At 39.5% G+C, this 27,646-nt stretch overlaps 3 protein-coding genes across 14 annotated transcripts in view; all 3 read left to right on the forward strand.

Annotated features, from left to right (window-relative positions):
- lrrc1 (leucine rich repeat containing 1) overlaps positions 1–2,361 on the forward strand; it is a 37,789-nt gene extending 35,428 nt beyond the window's left edge. The window contains exons 13-14 of the mRNA XM_088610468.1: positions 422–558; positions 1,208–2,361. Coding sequence (XP_088466594.1) covers positions 422–558; positions 1,208–1,366 — 296 coding nt within the window. The 3' untranslated portion in view covers positions 1,367–2,361. The remainder of the gene's footprint in view (positions 1–421; positions 559–1,207) is intronic.
- Positions 2,362–2,498: 137 nt separating this feature from the next.
- Positions 2,499–14,263, forward strand: LOC148646429 (uncharacterized). Its single transcript, XM_088610469.1, has 8 exons — positions 2,499–3,451; positions 6,125–6,331; positions 7,086–7,334; positions 7,541–7,630; positions 8,063–8,140; positions 9,129–9,380; positions 10,611–10,709; positions 12,792–14,263. The coding sequence occupies exons 1-8, from the start codon at positions 3,305–3,307 to the stop codon at positions 12,942–12,944; spliced, it is 1,275 nt and encodes a 424-aa protein (XP_088466595.1). The 5' UTR covers positions 2,499–3,304; the 3' UTR covers positions 12,945–14,263.
- Positions 14,264–18,768: 4,505 nt separating this feature from the next.
- The window catches only part of mlip (muscular LMNA-interacting protein), a 50,854-nt gene continuing 41,976 nt past the window's right edge, over positions 18,769–27,646 (forward strand). For 2 of the 12 annotated variants that reach the window (XR_015927978.1, XM_088610461.1), the window contains exons 1-2: positions 18,769–19,178; positions 27,324–27,440. Coding sequence is in view for 9 of the 12 variants with exons in the window: in XM_088610461.1 (XP_088466587.1) it covers positions 19,122–19,178; positions 27,324–27,440 (174 nt within the window). In the remaining 3 variants the exon portion in view is untranslated. Of the gene's footprint in view, positions 19,179–26,431; positions 26,538–27,323; positions 27,441–27,646 lie in introns of those variants that run through there. The other 10 variants (XR_015927979.1, XM_088610464.1, XM_088610463.1 and 7 more) reach the window with 9 other exon arrangements.

The following is a 27,646-nucleotide window of genomic DNA, read 5'->3' on the forward strand; positions in this document are numbered from 1 at the left end:
ATTTTTTACTGTATATTCTTATTCACTTGAGTTGAAATTCTGAAATTAAAAAAGCTGACATCAGACCCATCGTTGGATGGTTGCCTTGCCATTTTCTGGAATAAAGTACTGTCTGTCCAGGTTCATCGCAGATGGGGGTTGAAGCATCTCGTCTTGATGTGACACAGGACAGTTTCAAATCATCTAACTTTTTTTACCACTAGGCCAGATTGTTTATTCTGGGGGACCAAGGAATAACAAAAGCATTTTTGCCAGCACCTGGAAATTTCACCTGGAAGTCCTTCACTCCGGTCATGTCTTAATTACTTTTGTCATGAGCATAGTGGTCTAGGCTCTCGGGGAGTTTTCTGTGTTTCCTCCAGAGCGAAGTGTACAGCCGTAATACCTGCACAAAGTCATTTGGGCTGTTTTTGCATCTCAGATAACCTGGCGCGCTGCGGAGCGCTGGAGAGCCTGGTGACCGACGTGTCGGACGAGGCGTGGAACGGGCCGTCGGCGAACCGGATCAGCGCCATCCGCTTCCTGGAGGAGGAGAAGGACGACGAGGATGACGAGAAGGTGTGTGTGGAAGAGCTTTGAGGCCCAGTCACGTGAACGGGAGATTCAAGTATTCTGTCTTTAAGGCTGGTATGACCTCCAGGTTTAGATAGCTCCCTAGTAGCTGGGCTGGAGCGCAGGTTGGCTTCCTGTGTCTCAGATGGTCCTGACTGGGTTCGACAGGCTCGACTCATTGGCCCATCATATAGCAGTGACACACTGGCAGGTGTGTCTTTCAGAGGAATGCAAACATAGGTCCTCCTTCTCCTTATTCAGTACAGAGATTGTAGTGTTGAGCATCACTGACTACTATTGACAATTTGGGAGCGTGCTGGAGATTGATCATTTAAAGATACTACATATTTAATAGTGTGTGTGGGAAATTTGATATACTCACTATTTGGAACCTTGCTGTTGTTAATGGAGCGTAATGCCAACTTTTACGTCGCACAGACCAAAAGTGTTGGTCCCCTTTAGATCGCTAGAACATTAGCTGAGGGTTGGGTCATGTCCAAGTCTAGCTGCTGAGCACAGTCCATGTGCTGAAGGAAAATGTTGAGTTCTCTCCTGTCAGTCGCGAATCGTCCATGAGCCCCTGTCCGAGGGGCCTGGACGCAGGAGGTCTTGCTTGCTGCCAGTGGAAGGTGAGATTCCGGTTGTTTGTTTGCAGGGAACGTTGCTGCGCCGCGCCACTCCTCACCCAGGAGAGCTGAAGACGATGAAGAAGGCAGCGGAGAACCTGCGGAACGACATGAACGCGGCCAAAGGACTGGACTCCAACAAAAACGAGGTCAATAATGCTATTGACAGAGTGACCACTTCCGTGTAAGACTTACCTCAGAAACATTCACCTCCCGTGTCTCCCTTGACTGTTCTCACCTCCTTCTTGGATGTGCCCACCCTCCTTCTCCAGTACCTGACTTCATCTCCTAATCTGCAGTGGTATCTGGCGCTGCTAGCTGGGGCACCGTGCCTGCCTTACGACCAGTTCCTGCAGCAATAATCTGCACATGTGATCTAGTTTTAAACAGTGCTTTTTTAAAAGAAAGGACGACAGATGGATAGATGCACTGCTGTAAGTTTAGAGTATCATAGCTGTAAAAATATATATGTAAATATATATTTTTTTGCTGTTTTTAAACAGGGTGAATATTTCTTCTTATGTTTTTTGGGATAAATTATGCCCTGGTATTTTTGGACCTACTGATAAAGGATTATTGTATAGTTTTATGTGGAAAATTATACTTTTATACACTTTTGGCAGCTCAGATGGTGTACATTTTTAAAATTTTGTATAGCAAGTTTCTTAATCCTGGATTTTTAAGATTTTATCTTGGAACTTGGTACGTGTCTTTTTTTTTTAAGAAACATTTTCTCTCTACATTATATTGAACTGCATAGTATGGTCTACAGCATATCGCTGCTTGGCTTTGTCTTGCCTGAAGACAGACATCTGCATTTTTAAATATATTCATATTGTAAAACCGCCTACCAGGAAATATTGAACTGGAATAATTCAAGTTGTAAATTAGTGACTTTTAAAAATGCAGCTGTCTGAGAACAAATACCTGCACTTCTGTGATGTCAGTGACAATTAAGTCATTTAATGAGATATTGTTTATATGGTACACTACATTTTAAAAAAAGTTTCTTTCACTTTGTTTTTAATTGTAATCTAAGGAGAAATTGGTTCAATGTTGATTATTTGTAAAATGATTTAAAACTGCACAAAACTCTACAATCTCAGATAGGCGCAGACATTGTGCCTGCAGATTTTTATGAACTTTAACCACTGATACAATAAAAGCAATTGAAAACCAAAAATCTCTATTCATTATTCCTTAAGAATCCATTAGTTGGCTTTTGTTATTCTTCTTTCCCTTCTTGTTTTCAGATGACATACGTGTTTCTAGCCAGAGTAGTGTGGATGGGCAGTAATCACAGATATGCTATGAAAAAGTCATATTACTATCCATTGTGGTGTGAAGTCTGTGGGGCTCACTTACAGATCTTCCAAGTAATATATATTTTTCCACATTAATGTATAATAATCTCTTAAGAACTAGAGGTCAAATTTATCCTCTGATTTAAAAAAAAATTCAAGGAAGGCTGTGGCCTGTGTCTACTATCCCTGAAAGTTACCCACTCAACTAAATCCATCCTAGTTCTTTTATTCTCAGAGCTTTCTCCTTTTTTGCCTCACAATACAATGGACGATATTGCCTATTTTTAATCTACCAAAGCCATAATGCATTCCTCTTTCAACACTTTCGCTTGGTCTTCCACTGGAGTGTGGTGCACAGGCAGGAACACGTTAGTCAGCACATCATGTGTGGGTGGTTTGTCTTTCGAAAAAAGAAGTTAATTTAATCATCTGCTGTGCCCACCTCCCCCCCCCCACCAGATTCAAATTCCTGTTTCAGGTTTAACCCAACCAGCCCAGGATTAAACCCCCCCTGTTTAACAACCTCTCTTGTGAAACGGGGAGCTGAGTTTAAGCACTATTGAGAGTCCCAGGAAGTGACATCGCTGTGACAGACGCACCTTACACAGATACCTATGACCTCACTTCCTTAGATCAAAATTTTAGTAAAGAACCATGGCTCTGGTTTCCAAGAATTTCCTCTATGGTCTGCTCAGCGCCAGGGTTTTTTCTGTGCTCCACTTGCTCCTTTTCTGATGTCACTGCCTTGTTCCTCCAGCGCTGCTCCAGTGTCCTGCATGTACTTCATCACTCCTCATCTGTCTCCCTTTGCAGGCTGAGCTCATGCTCGCCTTTCGCTGCAAGAATGTGTGTTATATAATGAACATGTGTATTGAAACCACTGTGACAAAAACTCTTGAGAGTGTGTCTCCTTGTGTGTCCTGTCCTGAAGAAGAAAAGTCAAAGCATTCTGATCTCCGGGTTTCAAAGGTTTGTTTTGTTTGTCTTCTGTTTTGTAAAAAAAAAAACTGCTAACAGTCCCTCGTTGTTAATGGACACTTTACAAGTTTATATTTACCCATTTATAAGGGACATACAGTAATTGGACTGTTATGGAGAGTGGTGAATTCCTGGATTAGTGACTCAAGTAGCATAATAACTTTCAAGGTTAAAGCTGAAAGACTCCTTATAGTTTTATTGCATTTTCATTATTCTGAACTCATAGGTATGATATAAAATCAGTTAAAGAATTTGCTAACTCCTTCTGATTCACTGGCATATTAGTTTTAAGATAGTGCCTCAATTAAACTGCCTGTTTTGCTGCTCAGTTATACTCTTAATTGGGCCATACTCCATTTACAGTGTGAATAGGGTGTCAGAATCCATTGTCTCTTTGTAGTGCACAATGTTATTAGCTGTATTTCTGAGTGATGTTTATGTTTAAAGAATGACTTCAGAGCAGACTGCAGTACTTTCAGTCTTCATAGAGCTTCAACTTCAAAGATCTTTCAAAAAGAGCCCAAATCTGGGATTCCTTATGCTGCCTTGTGGCTTGGTTCTGTGGTGTGCATTTTTCTGGATAAGTGGACAACTGACTTTGCATCGTGTGACCTAAATATGATACAAACCCTAATCTAAAACCAGCGGAAAATCCAGAACGTTCCGCATGCTAGCCAGCCACATAAGCTTAAGCATATCCTCTCTCTAATTCTGTCTGCCCTCAATGTGAAATTCTATACTTCATTTTCCTCTTAAATCTCTATTTCAAGAGAGCCTTTGGGATGTTTTCTTTGGAAGATGTTGGCTAATGATTGTGAAGAATTAGAACAGTATATCATGAGGTGACTGAAAAATGTTACCTGACCAATCGATCTTTTTTGCTCATGGCCTGTGTCATAAATACTGTGTCCATACAATTTTTTCCTACTGTATAATTAGCTCAGTTTTGCTAGTTGTTTCAATATTGGTGTTTATGCTGCTGTATTAGTGGCTATTATACATTCACACTTATGTTGTTCTCCAGGCCTTTTTGTGAAATAGTATCTTGTATTTGTGCCTAAATGCTTTAATTTGTTTTAAAATGTTTGAAATAAATATACGTTCATAGAAAAATTAAACTTTTATTTACAGTTAGAAATTTTCAGGTCTTCTTCATTGAATTTTTTAATGGAGACATTTATATTTTTTAAACAAAATAGTCTTTGAACTGTTCAAGTGTTCATTGTCTTAAAGAATGCAAAGATGTATTGCAAAAAGGTTTTTTAAGAAAAGCAGGATGATATTTTTATTCTTCATATCAGCTTTTCTGAAATATTGATGGTAATTACGTGCTTCATATTTGTAATTGCTATTAAAAGTCGATAACTAACCTAGATAAGTGTGTATGAAGTAATTCTTTAGCAGAAGTATACTGCTCAGCATATTCTCTCACCTGATGTGCAAGAAGCAAATGCCTGTATAGTCAACTGTTGCTGTTTGAAAGAGCCATCGCTGGTGATTCTTCTGTGGTTGTACAAGTATTTACATTCCGACTTTTCTTCCTTTCATCTTTGAAAGTGTAACAATCACAATTTATTAAATTAAAATAATCCACCCATACATCCATTTTCTAACCAATGCAGGGTCCTGAGGAAGCTGGAGTCTAGCCCAGCAAGCAACAGGTGCAAGGCAGGACACATCTGTCTTTAACACCACTGATTCTGTTATTTATGTATCTGTCATTTTTATCCAAAATTACTTGCTCTCTGAACAATAAAAACAATCATATAATATAACAAATACAAAGATATTGCAAAAAAAAAATTCAACAACAGCATAATACAGTAAATCACATGTTATGAAGAATTCCAATGCACATAAACACCAAATGTAATAAACTAGGACCGAAAATAAATATTAAAACTGTATTTATGCTTAATCATACATCTTGTAACAAACACCAGACTGGACCAAAATAGTGCCTGTGGATGTTGTTGGAACCAGAAGGAAAGAAACCTTTCATTTCAAATTGTACAAAAATCCAAATTTGTTGTCCCATTTGATCACAAAATAGAATGCAAATAATCTGAAGTGTTTTTAAAAACAGCTGTGCCTCTTTTCAAAGGTCGCTGTGATTTGGTGATTGGTTTATATTTGGAAACATTGTTTGGAGAGTGACAAAGGACACTTGTAGCTTGACCATGGTTTCCATGGTATTCTTTGTAAGTGACAGGCGGCTTTGCGCAAAGTGCACCTCCCTGCATATTAACTGCACCATGCTAAATTATTCTGCTATTTTATCTAACTATAGTTTTTTTAGCTTAAATAATGTTAAATAATGTTATCTATAGTTTAACAAAAGACCAGGAAAATGAAATTATAATTAATTCTAATTATATACTAATTATGTCCCAATTCCACAGATGTTAGACTATGAGCCTGACGTAGTTCCACACACAGCTGATGATGATGGTAGGGTGGCCTGTATGAAGAAGGGGACATCTGATCTAAAGGGAAACTCCTTGACATCATATTTCATCATCACACGTCATTTTGTGCAATCCCTCTTGTTTTAGTTTCTGTAAATATATTTATAGTTGCATAAAATATTAAACTGTGTACGGACTGTTACGTCCAGTGTCGAAACATAAAGCTTCAGCAACACCTTGTATTTTGTACCTACAGGGGTGTAAAAACACCATTTCTAAAGTCTCGTCAAACTGCAGCAGTCACAGCTGGAACATGTCAGGAATCCGCTGGGCTTCTCTTTCTGGAAAAGAGCGTTTATACGGAGGCCATTCTCTCAGACTCTTCCCTGTCAGTGACAGGGCCAGAGGCTACTGCTCCAGTCCTGAGCAGGAGGCGGAGGAAATTGAAAATCAGACTGAAGAAGTAAGGCAGGCCGTGGTCATGCTCATCGCTTGGGTTTAGACTGTGTAGGGTTTAGGCTGCGTCCGCGAGTCTGCAGATATGATTATTGTCATCGCCTTAATGGACAGGAAGGGCTGCAGCAAATAAAGTCAACAAAAATATCTTCCCACAGCAGAACGTATCACTTTGACTATTGGAACAACACATGAAATTCTGATGATATTACCACTGTGCCCAAGCAATGAAACACGGAGAACAACACTGAAGTTATTTTTGAATAAAAATGGTAGCTATGAAAAAGATTGAATGGAAAGCCTTAAAAGAAATGCAAGTACCTCCTTTTTAATGGGTGACTGTCATGGTAGTGAACAGTGAAGCCAACTTGTCATTTAATTATTTTTCTGATGCAACCTTTTCTCTTAAGATCTGCGTGCTTTTGTAGATTTCTTTTCAGTGAATATTATATCCACATCAAGCCTCCTGTTTGTTCTGTAAGAATCATTAAAGGCTTTCAGTGCCTTAGAACCATGCTGTCACTATCTGGAGATCAATGGAAAACAAGACCATTACTTCTAAACAAATGGAGTCCCTAGGGAAAATAATACATTATTATTATTAATGTTAATAAAAAACTATTTAATCTACAACAGCAAATCCTCTTTACTGATATGTCCTGACAATTGAGGATTTGAAAGGATTAGTCTTGAGAATAAATTCACGCTGCTCTTTTTTCCACTCTCTCCTGCCTCCCCTCACACGCTGACTCCCACCGTAGGATGCAGCTGCCAATTTCTCTTTGAGTTTTTCGGATCCGGAATATGGGCCGAAGAGGCACAGGCACCACAAAGGAGATCACCGGGAAAACCGAAGAATTCCGAAACCCCGAGCCTTTCCCGGGGGCCTCGGCAATCGCAGATCACCCTCCCCTGTCCCAGCATGCAGTGCAGCTGCAGAAAAGAATGGCCAAGGGGGGTTTCCAGAGAGAGGCCCTGCAGACAAACCAACTTCGAAAGTGCCGCTAAAGGTAAGATCCAGTTCTTTAAAATTGCCATTTGACTTTGATGTTTGCTTACAGGCATTCAGAGATCAAATCTTGGTGTTAAAATGAATGTATTCTAGTACACATGGAGAGCTAAAATGCTTGGCTGAATATATAAGACTAAAGTGAAATCCAATCTAAAATGAACTTGCCATTTACCTATGATCATGGTTGTCACTGCTTTGTCCTAGCTGCAGATTAAAGTGTGCAGTCAGAGAGGAAGTCTTGGCATAAGCATTGCAGGAGGAAAGGGATCAGCGCCTTATAAAGAAAACGATGAGGTGAGTGTGATCTCGCGTGCGTACTGACCAGAGAACACGATTCTATTACAAATGGGGAAGACTGGATTTGCGAAGAGTTGCAGCAAAACGTGCACACGACCTGGGGCCCTGGGTTTAGTTCTGTGTGGAGTTTGTATGGTCCCCCCGGGTTCTCCCTGTAGTATTAAGCTACATACTGGTACTGTAGGTTCATGAACTTCTGGAATAATGGCTTTGGTGTGTGTGTGTGCGCCCTGCGAGGGACTGGTGTCCCGTTCAGCCATACTGCACATTCACGTGTCTTACAGTCATTGGGATAAACAGAGCTGAACCCAAACTTGTACTGTGCTTGAATATGAATTTAAATGTCTAGGACCGGTGTTATTTATTCCACCGGACTTTATACCAAGTGTGCAGACAGAAATCTGTCCTCTTTTCCCTTTTCTTTCCCAGGGGATTTTCATTTCCAGAGTTTCAAAGGGAGGCCCAGCAGAAAGGGCTGGAGTCCGTGTAGGAGACCGACTGCTGGAGGTACAGTACAGGGAGGAAGATCTATAACCCACACTGACGCGAGGACTCAGGGTGTCAGGATCCAGTGCTTTGAGTCTGTAGCCCCTTAAACTGGGGTATAACCCATTAAACAGCAATTTCTTTGCTGGGGTTATTATCCAAGAATGATTTAAAGGAACTTAGGGCTTTAACTCATGTTCCAGATGGGATTCACAGCAATTAATTGTGTTACTATAGATTTTCTTTTAAAAAAACGTTTGCATTTGATTTTGTATAGTTTAGACAGGTGATTTTCATTGAAGTTTCCATGTCAGGACAAGTTTAGCTTCCTGGCTTCCCATTTTAAATCTTGATTTTTTGCTGCCTGTGTATTGTTGTACAATATTAAGAAACTTTCTCGAGCTTTGTCTTCTGATCTGGTCTTCTTTTCAACACCTCCAGGTTGCAGGTCTACACTGGAGCACTAAGCGGCAGTATAAATCAGAACCAAATTTAAAATTTAGAAAAATGCAAAGTGCAGTTTGCTCTGTGATAGCATTCTAGCAGGAATCTGATCAGCAGTTAAGAGGACTATAAAACAATAAATCTGGAAATATCAGCATAATTATGGAAAAGTGCACACTTTTCAAGTTCTCTCTTTTTAGACGATGGGGTTTCAATTTTCTGTCTTTTATCAGTCTCTTTCTTTGAAACAAAAATCCTTTCACGGACACAATGTGAAACATTAAGGAGTGGCTACTGCACTTTAAGTCTCCATATTTATAAGACAACATGTGACAACGGCCACAAAGAGAAGACATCATTCTCCGGTGTGAGGCTGGAATAGCAAAGGGAGGTATACTCTAGTGGGTAAACTCAATCCTGACCCTAGCTCAAGCCAAACACCCAGCCTCACCCATAACAGTAAGGATAACAAGAACCACCGCCCTTGACCTGATCTCCGACCTACCCCTCCCTACCTGAAGTGGAGAGGAACTACGGGGGTAAATGGCTTTTTTGTGCTGTGCAGGTGAACGGTGTGAATATGCAGACTGTCTCCCACCATGAAGCTGTGAGCACCCTGAGGAATGCTGGGAGTTGCATCAAGATGACTGTGCTGCGACAGAGAGCACACGGCTTAGACAGCGCCAGTGTGCAGGAGACCGAAAGCATCAAAGGCAGAAAGTGCAGTGAGCAGCGCTCTCCACAGAGGAGGGAGCTGGGCTTAGAGCACAGCCTATCCGAAATGAAGGAGACTCCTGTCTGCAATGGGAATGGCTCGGTCAGTATATACCGCACTGCTTCTCGAAAGGCCTCCTGTTTCATTACAGAGCTTGTTAATCTTTGTGTTGTTTCACACTTTCGTTATTTGACAAACAAGGTGTGAGGCTGATACTCTCCCAGGTAAGAGGGAACAAGCACAGGTTAATTCCATTCTGTAGAGCTGCAAGCTTTGTGTTTCTCTTTTATGCTGTTCAGCATGGAATGAACCTGTCCTGCACTACCCTTTCAGCTGAAGCACACAGACACGGCTGCCCCTCGAATGTGCTGGTCTCCCAGATAGGTGCGGCGTTTTCAGTATTGATTCATGCAGATGGATACAGATGAATGAAATTTGAAATTTGAAAGGCCAACAGTTTCACGGTATTATAATAATTTGATCGCAGGAAATGCCAGTAAAATCTATACAACATTTAGATTATTGTTCTGAATGGGTTAGATTTGGGGTAGCAACTACACACAGACAACAGCCCAGTCTGGAACTGAACCCAGGGCCCCAGTACAGCAATGCCAATCATAGTGCCACCCTGCCACATTTGTTATTATTAGAAACTTTAAATGTTATTTTATATAGGGATTTCCATTTATTGGTTTAAAAAAACAACTCTAAAGCATACCTGTATGTGAGATTAAGGAAAATGACCTCTATACAAATGTCTTTGATTCATCTTTAATACAGTGTTGGCCAGCGAGAGTCACAGTGTCTGTCTTTATTGCAGTGGTTCAAACCTCAATTTACCGACCTGGGAGAAAAAAGGCAGAAAATTAAAATAAATCAGAAATAAAGAAGGGGGAAATCACTGCACAGTACAGATGTTTTGTGAAAGAATCCCGTTCAAATGGTTCTGAAAAGCCAGAAATATATTTGGTTTTAATTTCATTCGTGCTATTGATTTCCCAACTGAACTAATTCCTTGATTGCATGTGTTATAGTTAACTGTTAACAGAACTAGAAAACCTGCAGCAGTCTGGATCGTCAGCTCTTGGCACGGGCGTCCCTGTTATAATCAGAAGAGTCACAGACTAGTTAATTGACCACACTGATATTGGCCACCTTGTTGTGTTCACTTTCTAACCACCTTGCATTTCAGCAGTCACGTGGACTTAAAAAGCAATGCGCTTCCTGACCACCAGGCGGAGACACAGGCTCTGTGCTTGGCGAATGTTTCATCAGCCCGGTGAGTTCTTTCCTGTCCAATGTACAACATTAATGTCCTGTTGTGCTTTCCAGGGTCTCTCTGAGTCTGAGGAGGACCAGAGCAGAATTGCAAGTGACACGGAAGCAGCCTTCCAAAATAATGTGTTCCCATCAGTACAGAATACCATGACAGTAAGTAAACTGAAAATAATGTTGAGATTATATGAATTACATGTTTAAGAAATCAGACCTTAAACCTGCAATTGAACAGGATTATTATAATAAAAACATTTAAAACAGCATGTCCATTATATGGACATTATACATTATATACCTTTCTATGTTTCATTTTGTGTTTTTCAGTCTTTACATTTGACTAATTATTAATCCTGCCCTGTTAGGAGAATATACATACAGTATAGTATCTATGTAAGGTGTGTGATTTTCTTTTAAAGCCTTGTAAGAGAAAGTTAATTTAAAAAGGGAATAGTTTGGACTCACAAATTCACGGTAGTTTGGGATTTGAGGACTTGTTTCTTGAAATTTAAACTTACTGTCCCTGTTACAAAGCACAGATTTTAATTTTCTAAAACGGATCTGCACTGACTTCATACCCCTGAAGAGATACACACACCGGTGTGTTTTTTACACATTTTCATTTACATGAAGTGTCTGAGAAAGTGTAGTGCTGCTTGAAAGTTTGTAGTTTTTCACATTTATACTATGAAATCCTTGTCTATCAAAACTAACACTTAATTTTCTAAAAGAAAGGGTTTATATCCACATATTCTATGTATTGTTTAGAGGAAAGTGCTCAGCAGTCTGGAGAGATTATAAAACCATAGCGAAGCAGTTTGGAATCAGTCTACTGCAAGACACCAATGGAGAACATTTAAGACCTTGGTGACTTGACCTAGATGTGGATGTCTATCGAAATGATCCCACAGAGCAATAAAAAAACTCCTTTAGGATGTCCAGAACAACCCCAGAACCACGTTCCGGGATCACAAGTCCCCTCCTGCTGCAGCTGATGTCCATGGTCACACCTGAACAGCACGGCACAAGCTGAAGGCATCCGTGGGAGGGCGGGCTCCTCTCAAGACCCTCGCTCTCAAAAAACAATCATCTGAAGTTTGCAAAAGACCATTGGGATGATCGTGTAGAAGTTTGGAAGAGTGTTTTTTGGACAGATATGTCTAAAATTGAACCTACTGTACCACTAAACTAGGCTTGTTGGTCACACCACAATATTCTGGTGGAGAACGTTGGGTCCTCTGTCTGTGAGTTGACGCTGAGCCTGAAAATGTTTCCTCCAGTAGGACAGTGACCCGAAACATTCCAGCAAAATGACCAAAGTGGATTAAAAGGATGAAATTTCATGTTTTGGAATGACATAATCGAAGTCCAGATCTCATCCTGATAGAAATGTTGTGGAAAGACCTGAAGCTGTTCATGCAAGAGAGCCAATAATTCTAAAGGAGTTTTGTAAGGAAGAAAGGACAAAAATTCCTCAGAGGAGATGCGAGCGACTGATTAGTTACTATAGGACATGTTTGGTTGCTGTCAGAGCTGCTAAAGGATGTGCCACTGCTTACTGAACTTACATTTGCACACAGGGATCATTGAGTTTCTGTTAAATAAATGTTTTTTAATGAATTACAAAGCAACATATATTTTCATATGTGTGTCCATTATTTGGGTTATTTTCAGTAAATATTAGAAGTCAGATAAAAGGTTTTTTAAGATAATTTATCTAAGACATATGAAAGATGAAGGGCTCACGTACTTTCAAGCAGCTCTTTGTGTCACTGCTATAAAGGGTAACTACTGTACAAGGAATTCAGACAGCCACTATAAGCTATCCTATTTTGTGCTCATGTGAACTTCTATGCAAAAGCAGCATTTATTAACATTTTAATCAATCATCTACGGAATAATGAAAGGCATTTTGTTATTTTTGGCACTGTGCTTTTTATAAATGCAGACAGAGATCAGATAATGTTATTCATTCTTCTAAAGCCAAAAACATTTCTGGGTTCAGTATTCTTTCTCCACGTGCAATCTGCTGCAGCTCTTATTTATTTTCCTCTGATTCCACAGAAGCCTGTCATCATCCGTCACTGTCAGTTTTATTTCCATATTTCATCTCCTGAGCAAACACAGTTTTCTTGTCTGCACTTGACACTGCTGGAGGACGAACACACTGTAAACCGTTTTTAATGTCTTTTTTCCAATTCCTCTCCCCATCCACCTCCCTTAACTGTCATTCCCAAGATACCTCGCATTATCCTCACCCATCCTTCTACCTCGGATGAAGATGTTGAACAGTTAACACAAGACCCCGTGGAAGAAGAACCCGATGAATTAGACAGCGCAGACAATCAGACGTCTTCAGGCTGCTCTACTAGTGTGTTCTACCTTCCCTAGAGGCACAAAGAGCAAGATACTGTGTGCACGCGCAGCGTCTAAGAAGTGCTTCTTTTTTATTTTCTTCTCTTTTACACTGAACTGGGGAGTGGGGTAGCGTAGTGGGTAACCCCACGACTGATAGGTTGTGGGTTCAAGTAACCACTGCAGATGCTGCTGTCGTCTGGTGTGAGGTGCTGTACCCCAGTTGCTCCAGTTCACCCAGCTGTAGAAATGGAGGAGACCCGCTGGGTGTGGTGTCCAGGCAGGAGAGTCACGTGCTCTTTTGTCTGCCCAGCACCATGGAGACTGGGATAAGCTTCAGCTTGATAGGCAACTGTGGCTTGGATATGGAAATTGCCTACCTAGACTGAATCCAAATGTTATAAAGAAAAAGCTGCTTTATTTGTAGTTTGTACAATTTAAAGTAACTTTAAAAATGTTCACACTGTCACCCTTTAAATGCGTTTTAACAGAATTTTTCAGGTGGATGTTTCAGAGACTACCATCGAAAGAATTTAAAAAGAAGTATGTGTCGTCCACCACGAACTGTGGAGAATATACTTTTCTGCGACAGCAGCAAGTAACATCAGTAGCATTATGTGCAGAGAGATCTGAAAAATGTTTGTAATTTATTTGTAAGAGATTATGCATCCAGTTTTCGGTGTCTGTTTGAATAATTGCCGAGAAATCTGTCCTAAGATCTTATGAAAAATTGAAATGAGTATTTCTTTGCACCGATTTAATTCTCTTTAAAAAAAGTAGAAGATGATGTAGCCCATATTGAATAATGAATAAAACTTCATATGTAAGTATATAAATATACACAAAAACATTTTTTGTATAAAATAATTTTTGTATTTTCAGATATGCACTGATCCAAGCCTTACTGTTCTTTGTACTATTGTACTTGGTAAAAAAATGTTGTTAATCCAACTATCATGCTTACAGTATATTGCTCATTAAATGACTCACGTCTTGAAAGAATGACTGTTTTTTTTCCAACAAACTTCCTGCAGTATTTGCAGTATTTTATCACCACTGTGTATTGTAGAACATACGGCTGAGCCACTAGCAAAGTGCAAAAAGCAAAATATTTTTTTCTTATAACATTAACAGAGAACTAGAATTACTAGAACTGGGGATGTGTACATACTGTATGAAGGACTATGAGAAAAGACTATGCCAGAATGCAGTTGCAATGAGTGGCTGTATTGAAGTTTGAATTTTGTGATATAACATGTAAATGTATTTCTGAAACATTTTCTTAAGAATTTAACTTAGTTTCTGCATTTTGAAATTAATCACATTTTCAAGTAGATAAACAATATTTCACCTTATTTGGGTCTGTTATATTCAAAAGCTATAAAACAAATGAAAGTTTTGCTTGTTGAGTGGTTTTCTGGTTCCCACCAGTTCAGCCATCACCTCACTCACTCATGTAGGCAGGGAGAACTTAAAAGCAGCTTCTTTCTGCTACACATGAGCATTCAGCAGTGGCTTGGCTGTGTGAGACTTTTCCCCAAAAACTTCAAGACAACTTTTTAGTTCTCTTCTTGGGCTGACCTTGCAAGGAAGGAGCTTCAAACAGAAAATAGACTGCAATTATTTCTGTGTGGCATTTCGGTGCCTGAGTGAAAAATGGTCAGAATTTACTTAAAACAGAAGGCATGAAAAAGCAATTGGTGGAAGGAGAAAAAACTCACTCTAAATCCCAAAGTCCCAAAATTGAGCAGGAACATCAGCCTTTCGTCCTAATCTTTTGTGTTTAAAATTCAAATGAAGTTTTAGATGTTGAGCAACTGCTGCACTATTTTTCTTCCCAGTATGTAAATTAAGATATCCACACTGAGAATCCAGGTGTAATAAATGCTGGCCCAATATTGTGGCATGTCACCCGATTTGAAGTGCACATGAAGGGGTTCTGTCTTTGGTGTGTAGGGCCCCTCCAGGCTTCTCTGATGTACCACTCTTTTGGAGAAGCCTGCTCAGGCCCATAAACCAGCATTGTTAGCCAAGTCTTCTCAGTTCCTCTTCATCTCTTGTGGGTCAACTCTTCAGAAATTCACCAGAAGAGCCAGAACAGATGAACTCCCACTCAAGACTGTTTCTCTTAATTATCTACACGAACTGCCCATTTCTTTCACTGGAATGCCACCACACTTGGCTGGATTCACCCATCCATATACAGCCAGACATCCGTTTTAAGGGGAAGAAAATTGTCCCATGTCTACTCAGACGTACAGGTGCAAAGCAAGGCTTAACTTTTTACACCCTGCTTCCAACTACTGTATAGTCAACACTATACAACAATAGCAACTATACACTGGAGCAATAAAACTAAACCTAGGAATATACAGTCAAGGAAAAACATTTATTCACTCTGGATCTTTCATTAAGTCCTTCCAAGTGGCTCAAGCAGTTAAAAAGGCTTGCCCGGATGTAGGTTGAGCTCTGTGGTCATGGGTTCAAGCCTGGGCTGTATTGCCTGTGATACAGCATGTGAAAAGATGAATGTCTCCAAAGTGAGTGTGTTGGAGAAGTCTGCCTACACTCCCTTGTTCTGAGCTGTGTGTGGTCAATGAATTTGAAGCTGTGAGTTGAAATGGAAAAACACATGGACACACAATTGGCTATTTGAAAGTGCGTTTGAGTGCCAAAAACAACTGGCAATTTGAAATAAGAAAATACAGTACCTACAATACATAGTGCTCTGTATTGTTTGGATCTTTAATCCTCACGGTTCACGTAGGTAATATTATATTACTGTAATTTCCCGCTGAAATGATTGTGATTAACCAGGTATTTGCACAAAAAGTTTGTTGCCCACAGTTTGTGCTCTAAATATATGTCTTCTCAAGACGTGTCTGTGGTGAATGTTCTAGGGAGCCGGTGGGTGTGTTTTTGCTGTTGCAATGTAATGTTACAATCACAGAGTTGCTCTTTAGCAGCAGAGATTCTGTATAATGATGGGTGTTGTGGTAGGGCTCATGATGTAAATGTATCGACTCCCTCCTTCCTTTGTCATCATTGCATAGATTATTCCAGTACAGATGCCTGCCAGAATCATAGGCCTCATAGCAATCGCGAATTGCCTTGAATTATTGTATGAATATATTAATATGATTAGGCAATTCTACCCCGCAAACCCAATTGTTAAAGAATGAGACATGAAACTTATTCAGGATTTAAGCATAAGGACACATTAGTACTGTAGATACTTCAGTTGTTTAATAATATTTCATATGCACAAAAAAGTGCTATCAAAAAATGAAAGTGTTATACACTAGGATGTGCTTGTAAGAAGTTCAAGGTTTGAGTCTTGAGCATTTGTGTGTTTCTCCACGTTTCCTGGCTGGTTTCTCTGGGCACTGGGTGTCTAATTGGGCATGAGGGACGTTGACAGAGGGAAAAGGCGAGAGCAGTGTTTCAGAGACTCTCGCTGTCAGGGATGACTGTCATGCCAGCGCTACAGCCTCAGAGCTGCCCGTCGTACCCTTGGGCAGCCGAGGCCGAGCGGAGACGGGCAGCAGCAGCTGCAGTGGGAAACCGGAATGTGACTCTTTCTGGGATTAGACATCCCCTGCTCAGCTCCGCTTTCAGCTTGTACGCACGAGTCCCAGAAGGTAAATAGGCTGCTGAGCATAGTCCAAAACATTTATGATTCATTATTTTGAACTTCTCTGAAAAAGGGAACATTTACTTACTATTTTTATTGATGATGCTAGAATTGAACTATAGCATTCATATACGGGCTGCCTTAGGGACACTGATACCCGAAGCTGCTCGACATGGATTCTGTTCTTGCGTGAAGGGCGTTCTTGGGTGAAGATGCAACTGGAGCAGCAGAATGCAGCACAAGAGGACTGGGATATTATTAAGCAACATTTGTTATAATTTCTAAAACAACAAGACACTTTTGTTTATGTTTATTAGGATCAGATAGAAGGAAACAAGCCTCACAAAGCAGAAGCAAACACTTTTGTTATCTTTTCTGTTGTGGTAACATAATGATATTTCACTATGTTTACACACAGTTAAGCTGTCAATGTACAGACTACAGTTGAATTTGTGAATTAATTCTGATTGATTTACAAGTTTGCCCATAGTTTCTTTTCAGGACTGTTAGTGCATATTTTAAGCCAACATCATCATGTTAGAACTGTTCTCAATTTTCTATCTCAAGTTGCTGTGCTTCCAGGATGTATAGCCTCTGTTGGTTGGAATAATTCATACAGAGTGCCGTCGTGTAGCAGTGAAAAGCAGGATTTTATCCCACACTGGAAGCCACTTCCATTGACGCATATTATAAGCAGTCACAAAATAAGAAGACAAATAATGAGCATATTACTGACACGATAGAATAGAGGGATGGGCACCACATCGATGCCCTGCAGTGCTGGGGCCCTGGATTCAATTCCAGACGTGGGGTGCTGTCTGTGTGGAGTTTGCATGCTCTCCCTGGATTTGTGTGGGTTTCCTCTGGGTGCTCTGGTTTCCTCCTGCAGTCCAAAGACATACTGGTGGGTTAATTGGCTTCAGGGAAAAACTGGCCCTGGTGTGAGTGTGTGTGTGTGCCCATTGCTTGCCAGGATGGGCAGGATGCTGCAATGAGACAGTGGCTGGATAAGCAGCAGAGGTCCAGCGAGACGAAGCTGTGGTTAGCACAGCTGCGTCACAGCTCCTGGGCCCTGCGCCGGATTTCAAACTCTGGGTGGAGTTTGCATCGTTTCTCTCGGTTTTGCAGGATTTTTCCAGGTTCTCCAGTTTCCTCCTATCCTCTGAAGTCATGCTGGAGAGGTCAACTGGTGTCCCTTCATTGTGCTCATTCGGTGCACTGGGACTGACACCCCTTCTTCCAGGTCAAACAGTTTCCTCGCACCACCACCACTACTACTACCATCACTACCACTGCTACCAGCTGTCTATGAATTGGTAATCCACAAGCCATTTTAATATAGGATACCGTATCCTACAAATAATATATACAGTACTTCAGGTGGGGAGCTGCGTCAGCATGCGTAGGCTGCAAAGGAACAAGTAAGAGGTTTATTCCATGCTGAAAAGAGAAGAAAAAAAAACTTTCAGCCATGGAGCTTTCTTCAGGTGTGAAGAAGGCTCCACGGCCGAAACATTGTGTTTTCTTTCTTCTCTTATCAGCATGAAATAAACCTCTTACTTGTTCCTTTGCATATATACAGTATGCACACTATATATATATAAACTGTAGAAAAAATATCTAGAATTAGTTTGTAAAGTGTGTGCTGCATATGTCTAAAGCTGTCCCTCTGTCAATGGAATTCTACTAATTTTTCTTCAATAAATCTCAGAAGTCAAAGTACTATAGGTCAAAAATACAATTTGATTATTTTGTTACAAGGCCTAAATAGCCTTTTCCTTGGCCCGCTAACCAAACTTCATATATTCATATTCAGAGGGAACTAGATTTAAATTTCCTATTTGTTTTAATAAAGGAATCAAATTTCCCCTACAGGATAATATTCACTATATACAGTATATATCTATCCGTAACAATGTACATACAGTATGAACGTTTGCAAATAAATTGAAGTGATAATCTCTCAGTGGGCCTGTGAATAATTTAGATATTACCTGCTAAAGATGTAAATCAAATACTAAATACTGTAAGTGGTTACCAGGAAACATCACTGTGATATTAATAGCAGGTGTCAATGTGCTTTATGGCTTTAGTAATATCAAACTGAGAGGAGGGCCCTACCTTTAAGTTAGGAGCATGTCACTATCTGATCATGTCATTGTGGATTTAATGGAGTTGAGACCCTTAAATTGAGTCATCAAGATGTTAGCAACACAGCAGCTCTTCAGTGACTGGTCCTTTTATCTTGCACGATTCTGACGACACATCTGAACCTTACATTCAAGCTCAGAAAAATATCGGCAAACATCACACATATTAGAGGCTTATTGTTCATATCTCTTTTGTCAAAGTGTCGGAAGCTGATGATAGTGCAATAATTATTGTTATCGGCCTGCTGCAAGCTGGCAGCAATCTGAGAGCTATTTGTGGCTTTTGTATATCTATAAATGGAAACCTGCACCACTCTGAAGTTATCACTGGGGCAGTATGATCGACTTCAGTCCAAGAAGGTGAAAACTGCAGTGCATTCCAACATGTAGTGGGATAAACAGAGTGGAACTGTTATTGCTTCAGGGACGATGGAGAGGGAAAAGCAAGCAGTTTTCTTTCACGGCACAGGGAAGAGTGGCCACACGGTGAGAGAACGGCTAACAGAGTTAAATTGTTTTTTCAAAGTTGTGAGAACACGACCGTACAGCTGCTGCTGTTGGGGCACCAGGGCCTCAGTTGTTGTAGCTCTACAGGCTTAAAGATTCTGTGACCTTGACAGTTCAAAGAGGTTTCTGGTGCCTTTATCAAATTCCGCATTCATAACTGTGCTGAATTATTTCTGGAAAATTTGAAGGAATAGCAACCGACTTATAATGTAACCAGAATTAAAGACGGATCTTCTATTTTTAAGTAGCAACAATGACCAAATGTGTTTGAAATTCCTTGACTTTTCTTACCTGTGTTCTTTTCAACACTGTGGTATTGAAATATGTTTATAGAATGATTTATATGGTTTTATAGTTATGGGTTTATTAGGACTGTCAACCTTTAATAAGCAGAAGATAAAATTAGTATAAGTAAACAAGTAGGGTACAAGTGAGGACACGGGAGAAGGAATATGTACTTGGTCTAACTTATTAAATCACACTCGGTGCAATATCTGTACAATTTACCAAAATAATCTTTCCTAAAATGGTAATGTAGAGGTGTGTACATCATTTGGGTCTCACCCTGCAGGCACAATCCTGCTGTAAGATAAAACTCTTACTCATTCTTGAAATAAAATAATCTAGCTCCAGTCGTTACATAAAATACAAGGTTGGATCGTTTTAATAATTCTCATTAATGTCAAGTATGTAGACTCTAGTTCTGAATTTTCTATTTAGCATGATATTCTTGTGCACCTCCTCTAATTTCCTCTGGGCACCTGCTGTCCATCACCTGCTCCCTGCTGTCGGGGTCTCTTGTCCTCTGTGCCTTTTTGCTATAACGGAGAGGAAATAAACTTTCTGGCTTGAATGTTGATACCAACCAAACGTTTTGCAACCCCTTTAAAATGATCTGTCATCCATATTTCCATCGGGTGGATGGAAAGGGTATCTGAACAGCAATAAGAGGAAATGTGAAGTGAGAAACCTCAAACCTTAACATACTGTTTTCGTTGGTAATTTGAATTTAACTTTGGAGCAAATTTTGATGATAGTGATTATGCGGTGTCGATGCTGTCAGCGTGCAGTTGAATGAGCTTAAATAATTTGATCCCAGAAAAATCTTCAAGTGCCACTTCATACGTTTGAATTTGTCTCTCTGCTTACATTCACAGAAGGTAACGTCTGGACAGTTAACTTCAGCAGTTGCCCGAGGCTAATGAGTGTATGGTTTATAGATGGTCAAGTGACTCAGAAGTTCACTTAAACTAAATGTAGTTCTTTATTTTAGTTATTGACACTCTCTTAAGAAGCTTTATTTTTATACGTGGTTTACTTATTTGAGATAAACATTTGCAGAAACTTAAATGTTTATTCTCTTAAGAGGATGAGGACTGGAGACAGCAATGTTTAGTGTTTTAACCGAGGAGCGGAGTGTTGGCTCCTGTGGACAGCAAGAATAAACAGTAGGAGAACCACTACCAGCATCAGTGAAGGAATGATTTCTCTTAAGTATTCATTAAAAATGTCCTTTTAGGTATTAGTCAGTTATTTCAGTAATAATACTCACATTATCTAACTGCTGTATACTCACATTTGGACAGTACTCAGCCTCTGAAATGGTCCTTTGTTTTTCAGATTTTCAGCAATGAGGTGTGCCTCAATTTAAATCAAATCTTCCGCAGCCCTGGAAAAATGTCTTCTTGGCCTAGCTTTTGTACAAAACTTTTTGTTTTATTCTATAGAAGAGTACAAATTCATCATGATGAATGTACAGTGAACATAAAAACGATGTATTTCTAAATTCACAATCGGTTCATTCTGCACCGAATGCCTGAAACATGAAATGATGAGGGGATATAGGAAGGTAAATGTAGTGCCTGACAGCTACTGCTACTGGAAAACAAAACCTTTCAAAACTGAATCCATTTTCTAAAAGATGAAAGAGCAAGAACATTTGTATGTAAGTCCAAATGAAATGCAGAAGTGAGTCAGTGTGTAAAACAATAAGAAACACCTGCTACTTGCACCTTGAAAATGTAGCACATATGCAGTTGTGTGACTGCACACATAGCCACACATTTTGAAAACGGCTTATTTCTTAATGAATCATATGAAAATGATTTTCCTTGTAAATATCAAACCTAACAGTTTCTCTTGTTAATATCGTCTCAGAGTTTCAAAGAAGGATAACAAGACAGATGAGCTTCTGTACAGCAAGTGTCCAAATACAACAAAAACAACATGACAGAATCGGAGCGTTTTTAATGAACAGCAATATCCGCAACCAAGGAAACAGCAGTAGAAAGAAAAACAAAGATGGTAAATCACCATCCAGCGGAACATGTAGGACAGTTAGTTTACCAGCTTGTAGCTTGTTCTCATCATGTCTGAGAAGCTCAGCGAGGCGGGCTGGTGGTGGGATGGGAGACCTGCACACAAAAGCAACTGTCTGCTGTAGTGTTGCTGATTGAAAAGAGGTGACTGACAAGTCTTCATTCTAGATAAGAATTTCCCAACTAAAGTGCCATCCTTTGGCTGACATGTCAAACTGAAGTCCTGACTACTTAGTCAGTAAAGATCACCAGGCACATTTCAAATGAGTTAAGTGTGTTAGCCCCATTGTCCTAAATTCCAATCTGGGTTTGCACAAAATGTAATCTACCTAAAGAACCCCTCTTATCTCATTTGATAGATTATTTTTTCACTTCACCACCTGCAGCTGAGTAACGGTGCGTTATGACTGCCGGATGCTGCCCAGATGGGAGCTGCACTCTAAGGGCGGATGAATTGGGTCTCCTCCTACAAGAACATGTACGCTTTGCGGTTCACCGAGATGAAACGTGCTCTACAAAATGGAAGGAATTGTTCTTATTAACATTGCAAAAGCAGAACAGCATGACTTATACATGGGGAAAACTAAATGTCAGTACAGTCTGTGCTTTTCATCTCTCACTGAGGTTAACAAACGGGGTTCACACGCACTGTGGATATTAGATATAATGAAGTGCCATGGGCTCACTGTTCTGTGTGCTGAGAGGATAGGATTCTATCCCGAGCCCCTTTTGGAAATGTGATCTACAGGGAAGGCATGACCCTGCTGATATTTAGAGCAATTAAACATCCAAAGCAAGCAGTACTTACTGGAAGATAGGAAATGCCTTCCGTAACCTTCAACTCCTTCCAACTGTTTGTTGTTCCTCTGCTTTGCACGTTACTGTAGCTACAGAAAGATACTGGGTGTGGACGTACACATGGGAAAACAGGTAAATAGAAGTTTATTAAAGATATTTACCAGCACAAATTTCCCCATTTAATATTTAAGTCCGTCATTCCGCTTCATATTCTGCACTTGTCATGATTAATACGAATGCTACATTTGCAATGAAAGCTCAGTGTCAAGTAGTTCAACATAAATTGCCTAATTAATCATTTATCATGAAAAAGACCGTTTAGAAGAGTCATTAAGATATGCTTTTGCACAAAGAACAGATTTTTGTAATGGACAATCAGGAATACAAATGTGAAAAAATTTTCATACAAAAAAACTGCATTTAATACTGCACAGAGTTACGTTCTTAAATGAAATATAATTATTTTAGACATGTTTTATCTGCTTTAATTTCACATCATGTGTCACAAAGAAGGCATCACTAACCTTAATAATTATATGGACTACTTTACTTATTACAGCACATAAAACAAAGCACACACATCCTATTGCAAGAGATAACTGCTTCCGCTATGAACAGAAAGAGCACTACTGTGCTAGTTTTGATTCTTCTGTTCTCGTTTATGCCCCAGAGATATTAATAACATCACAATGAGAGGGTCAGAGGAAGTGTGTAGTAGTGACTAGCACTCTGCACTCTTTACTAGATGGTCTTGGATTAACGTACTGAGTGAAGACACTGCTGTTGGGTCCTTGAGCTTGGTTGTGCACTTTACTTTGAGTGATTTAATTTCACACTGCTGAAAGAAATGGTGCTTACCAGCATTATTGGGGCCAATAGGCTACTGTCCCACCCAGGGTGAAGCTTGTACACTCATTTGCTCAACTACAGAAAAGGGGATGAGCTTTAGCCCTGTAAACTTGAGAAAGAATTCTTAATGGAATAGTTAAGTTAGGTCCCTTTTCGGGCAATAAAGGCCCACGGGGAATGGGGGGCAAGAGCCACCATGTTTCTCAACCATCCAACACTGGAGGCGGAGGTGATGGGGTCAGCATCACACCTGTGAACTGGCCTGTTACCCCCGGAAAGATTAACCCCCAGTACTCACTGGGAAAGCAGGCCGAGTGGAACTGGGAGCTGTCTGGAATGAATTGGAGCTACATCACCTGCCCCTACCTGGGACCTTCTGGTCAGGAGCCAGACGCCCTTGCTGTCTGAGCTACCACGGATCGTTAATGGAATAGTGCACCACTAATTTAATTTCCCACACTTTCTCAAAGACAAACGTTTAGCAGCACTGTAGCTCACAGTCTGAGTAGTAAAGTTTTTTTAGTAGTAGTTGTTTTTTCTGAATACTTCTCTGTAATCAACCTCTTCAGTATTGTCTGTCTGACACATGGCTTTCAGTTGCTCTAATGCTTAGTGATTACAACATATTCTGAACCTCTAAATAAAACACAAAATAGATCTTTAATCCTTTTATTATTTCCTGTATTTATAGTTATTATTAGAAACTGATTGAAAATTATTTTATTTTATAGTGTAAAATATGCTCTGGTGCAGAATTAACTATACAAGGCATAACCCACAAAGCAAAAATGATCAATCACTCAAGAAGAAATGCAGCAATTCTATCTCAACTAAAAACCTTCAGCTCACATCTATTAGGATGTTGGAGATATCACTGAAAAGGATTCAATTATATTGTCTCTTCTTTACAGATCTGTAAATTTATACTTTATAAAAACATAGTTCTGTGTGTGAAATCATTTTAAGTTTCCATGAGGGTCCACAAGTCAATCAGGAATCGGATGCATTGTGATCACACTCCACATGTAGAAACATGCGGGGGTCTCTGATACCAAGACGAGGGTGAGACTGCCTTGTGCCCTGGTACATGCTCAAAGTCTGTGAGTCACTGACCAACACAGATATTTCACAAATACAAATGATGCTGTAAAATCTCCACATCTCTCTGCTGGTCTGTAGTTGAGGATAAGATTTTCAAACATGATGATCTAACTTATTCTGCAAGTGTCCAGTGTGTAATGGGCACTAGTGAGGGAAAGTCCAGCTCCTGAACATCGTGTGCATGAGTGCTCAAGTGGCTTTATGAGAGTGAGAAATGCTGTGTTGGGAAACGAGCTGTGTGTTTCTGTCTTTTGCTCTAACACTGGGAGGACTGGTCACAAACAGTTGTCTGCAATGTACTGAACACGGAGATTATCCTTAACAACAATACGTTCTAATCCGCAATAAGTATCTACTACACTCACACCATCACCAAACCAATCATGTCTGACTGTACAGTTTTGTGCAATCTGGTTCTTCCTGGTTAGGATAGGATACACCGTCTATTATGAGCAAGGTTCGGCTTAAACGTCAGTTTGTCAGAGAAATAATACCTTCCCATCCACTGGGATCTGTGTTGTCTGGAAATTACTTTTAAAATGCAATCCATTACAGTCTCTGGGACATGAATTAGTCCATTTACAATATCTAAAACATGATCTCTGGATTTCCCTGGAACAGTTGTCATATTTAAACACTGAGAGCTATCATCACATGTTCAAGATATACAAATATGATACTTTACCTACAATGTACACCATGAAGCTAAGAAGCACATTAGTACAATAATACAAGAATAATGTATTAAATTGCATAGATCTCACTTTCTCATTAGTACAGTACATGCAATGTATCATTTTAAAAGTGAAAAGGGGAGGAATATATAGGAAATAATAGTAAAAAATCTGTTTTATTACCAATTACAAAGACATGCTGCCCCCTATTTTTAGGAAAAGGAAGCTAGATATAAACCTTTTTTTCAAATAGCTGGACCTCTGTTAATTACACTTATTCAGTATCATCATAAAACAAATAAAATAAGAGACAGGGAATTGTCTCACTACCACACCCACAGAGGTCAGCATCCCTGAATGGGCATAGCATGGTCCGGCTCTGAAATGAATATTTCTAAGATCAATATAAAGTAATCTTTCCTGCCTGATGTGCCTTTGAGAGGTTAGCCTTCTCCTTGGGTTAGTCACAGAGGTGTTAAGTTAATCCTCTGCAACAGAGGCAAAGTCAAATTCTGGTGCCTTTTTCTTTTCCAAATTTAAAGTATGACAAATTGCAACGGTTTTGCCTAGTTCCTATAGTGTATTAATAGAACATAACACAACACAGAACGTATATAAGATTTTTTTTTGATTAACAAAAGAAGGTACTTATCTATGAGGAATTAGAACACTGGAAAGAAAAAGGTTCTCTGAAAGGCAGGCAGTTCCCAATCCATAGACCATATAGTATACACATGGATAACAACATGTAACTTACATTGAAAAGCAAAGACCCCTCATACAGCTACCAGCTCAGAGTGACCTCAAGTTGACATTCGGTAAATGACAGTTTCCTTGCAGTCAAAAAGCACCAGCTTACTGTCTTCTGCTTCTGCATATATGATTTTAGAAAAGCATCCTACATTACTTTGCTTACACTAGTTTCCATTCCTTCATCTGTTTGTTCAGACTTTGTTCACCCACAAGCAGCAATTTGGATATGAAGGCCTCTATTCAGCTACAAATCCTTTTAATCTTTAATTGATTTCAGACTGATTTAGTCTGATGTATACTCTACTGGTATCAATTTAATGAAAGTTATTTACTTTCATTTTCATCAAATCATTTTTAACTCTTTAACTTCGGAATGTGTCCAAATGAAGAATCTGTTACAATTGCTATTAGCATGAAACAGCATGTAGAGTCTGGCACCATTTAACATGAGTGCTAGATAAACCAGTCTAACCAGTTCAAACGCTTTGGAAATTGTGCATTTTTATTTAAAAAAACCCATAAAACAATTAAATTCTATTCAAAGATTACCAGAGGCATTATGAAACTGACTTACAGTAGTTCTCTGGAAGATACTGTATGTTTGATTCGATGCATCAGCAGGTTTGTCTCCTAACAATAGTTTTTTTGTCAGTCCATTAAATGCAAACAGGGATGGAAATGTTCTGGCCTCCTACATGTTCACAGAACGTGAATAGAGTGTCTGTTCTGACACATTCCATTCAGGGCTTAAGAACCTCAAAGCAATTTGCAGAACTGCAGCACTCGACTGGAGTTCAGGGACAGCGTTCTGCACTTTTAGGCTGAATTCTGGTAGCACCCTGAAGGTAAATTTCATTTTGAGACTTTCTGAAATTAACAGCAGTTTACAGTATCTTTACTCTACTCATTCTGCCCACGTTTTTCTAAATGCCAATACCAGATGAAATAATCTGTAAACACCACATAATTAATTCCACCAAAGCTGACCAAATGGGGCAGAGTAATGAAAATTATTTTGAAAAATGAGAAACCTATTACTAAAAATGTTGGGCCCACATTAATCTTTAAGATCTGTCTTAACATTATTATAATTATTAGAATTTCAGTAACTACAATACTAATTATTTTTAGATAGACAGATACTTTATTGATCCCGTGAGGGAAATTGCAGAGATTTTATTGTTCTTATGAAATTTGTTTTTTTTTTCTCCTAACATGTTTGTTGTGTACATGAATTGTGTTAGTTTCCATTTTTTCCATTTCCTTTTAAGGTGATTTTTTTTTACTTGTGATGTTAACATTCTTTCATACAATGTCCAGTCAAAACAGGAGATGTTAATCTCTACAAAATGTAAATGATGATCTTACTTGGTATGTGACCCACTAGATCTGTAGTATTTGTATTTGCTGTATGATTATAGATGTGTGGGAAATAAGACAATAAGTAATGGGAGACAAACAGGGATAAAATAGTGTATGCTCCTCCTTAGCGTTCCTTGTTTGCAAAAACTTGTAGCAGTGGTCAGCATTCTCGAAACCTTTAACAACCACGCCTGGCCACGCCCTGCTGGGCAAATTGGTGTTTAACCCATGAACCTCAATCAAAACTGCGTTTCTCTTACCAAATACAGGTGCCGACAGAAGTACCCCCGGCCAAGGTACTTTGTTTTACATTTGTTCCAGCTGTAAAGAAACTGCCGCTTAAAACTCGGGTTGCGCAAAGAGGAAGACACGAGCAGTCACTTGAGGTATGAGCATCGGGAACATCAGTACACAATTAGATACAGTACAGGCCTGTGAATGAACTCATTGTCAGCGAAATTTGAGAATATCCACGAATGTTGAATAAAGTATCTTGAAAATGAATAATGGTAAACAAAAAGAATTACTGTATAACCCCAGCGTAAAAACGAGGTATTTTTCCCAAACACAACAGAGAAACTCATGTCAGCAT

The sequence above is a fragment of the Lepisosteus platostomus genome, chromosome 17 (assembly GCF_059453375.1).
Source record: "Lepisosteus platostomus isolate fLepPlt1 chromosome 17, fLepPlt1.hap1, whole genome shotgun sequence".
NCBI classification, from domain to species: Eukaryota; Metazoa; Chordata; class Actinopteri; order Semionotiformes; family Lepisosteidae; genus Lepisosteus; species Lepisosteus platostomus.

Excerpts from the sequence above, each read along its gene's own strand:
- LOC148646429 (XM_088610469.1), top strand. The coding sequence starts at position 3,305 with ATGCTCGCCTTTCGCTGCAAGAATGTGTGTTATATAATGAACATGTGT. Across the intron at positions 3,452-6,124 it reads CTGATCTCCGGGTTTCAAAG|GGGTGTAAAAACACCATTTC; the intron begins GTTTGTTTTGTT and ends TTGTACCTACAG. Across the intron at positions 8,141-9,128 it reads TAGGAGACCGACTGCTGGAG|GTGAACGGTGTGAATATGCA; the intron begins GTACAGTACAGG and ends TGTGCTGTGCAG.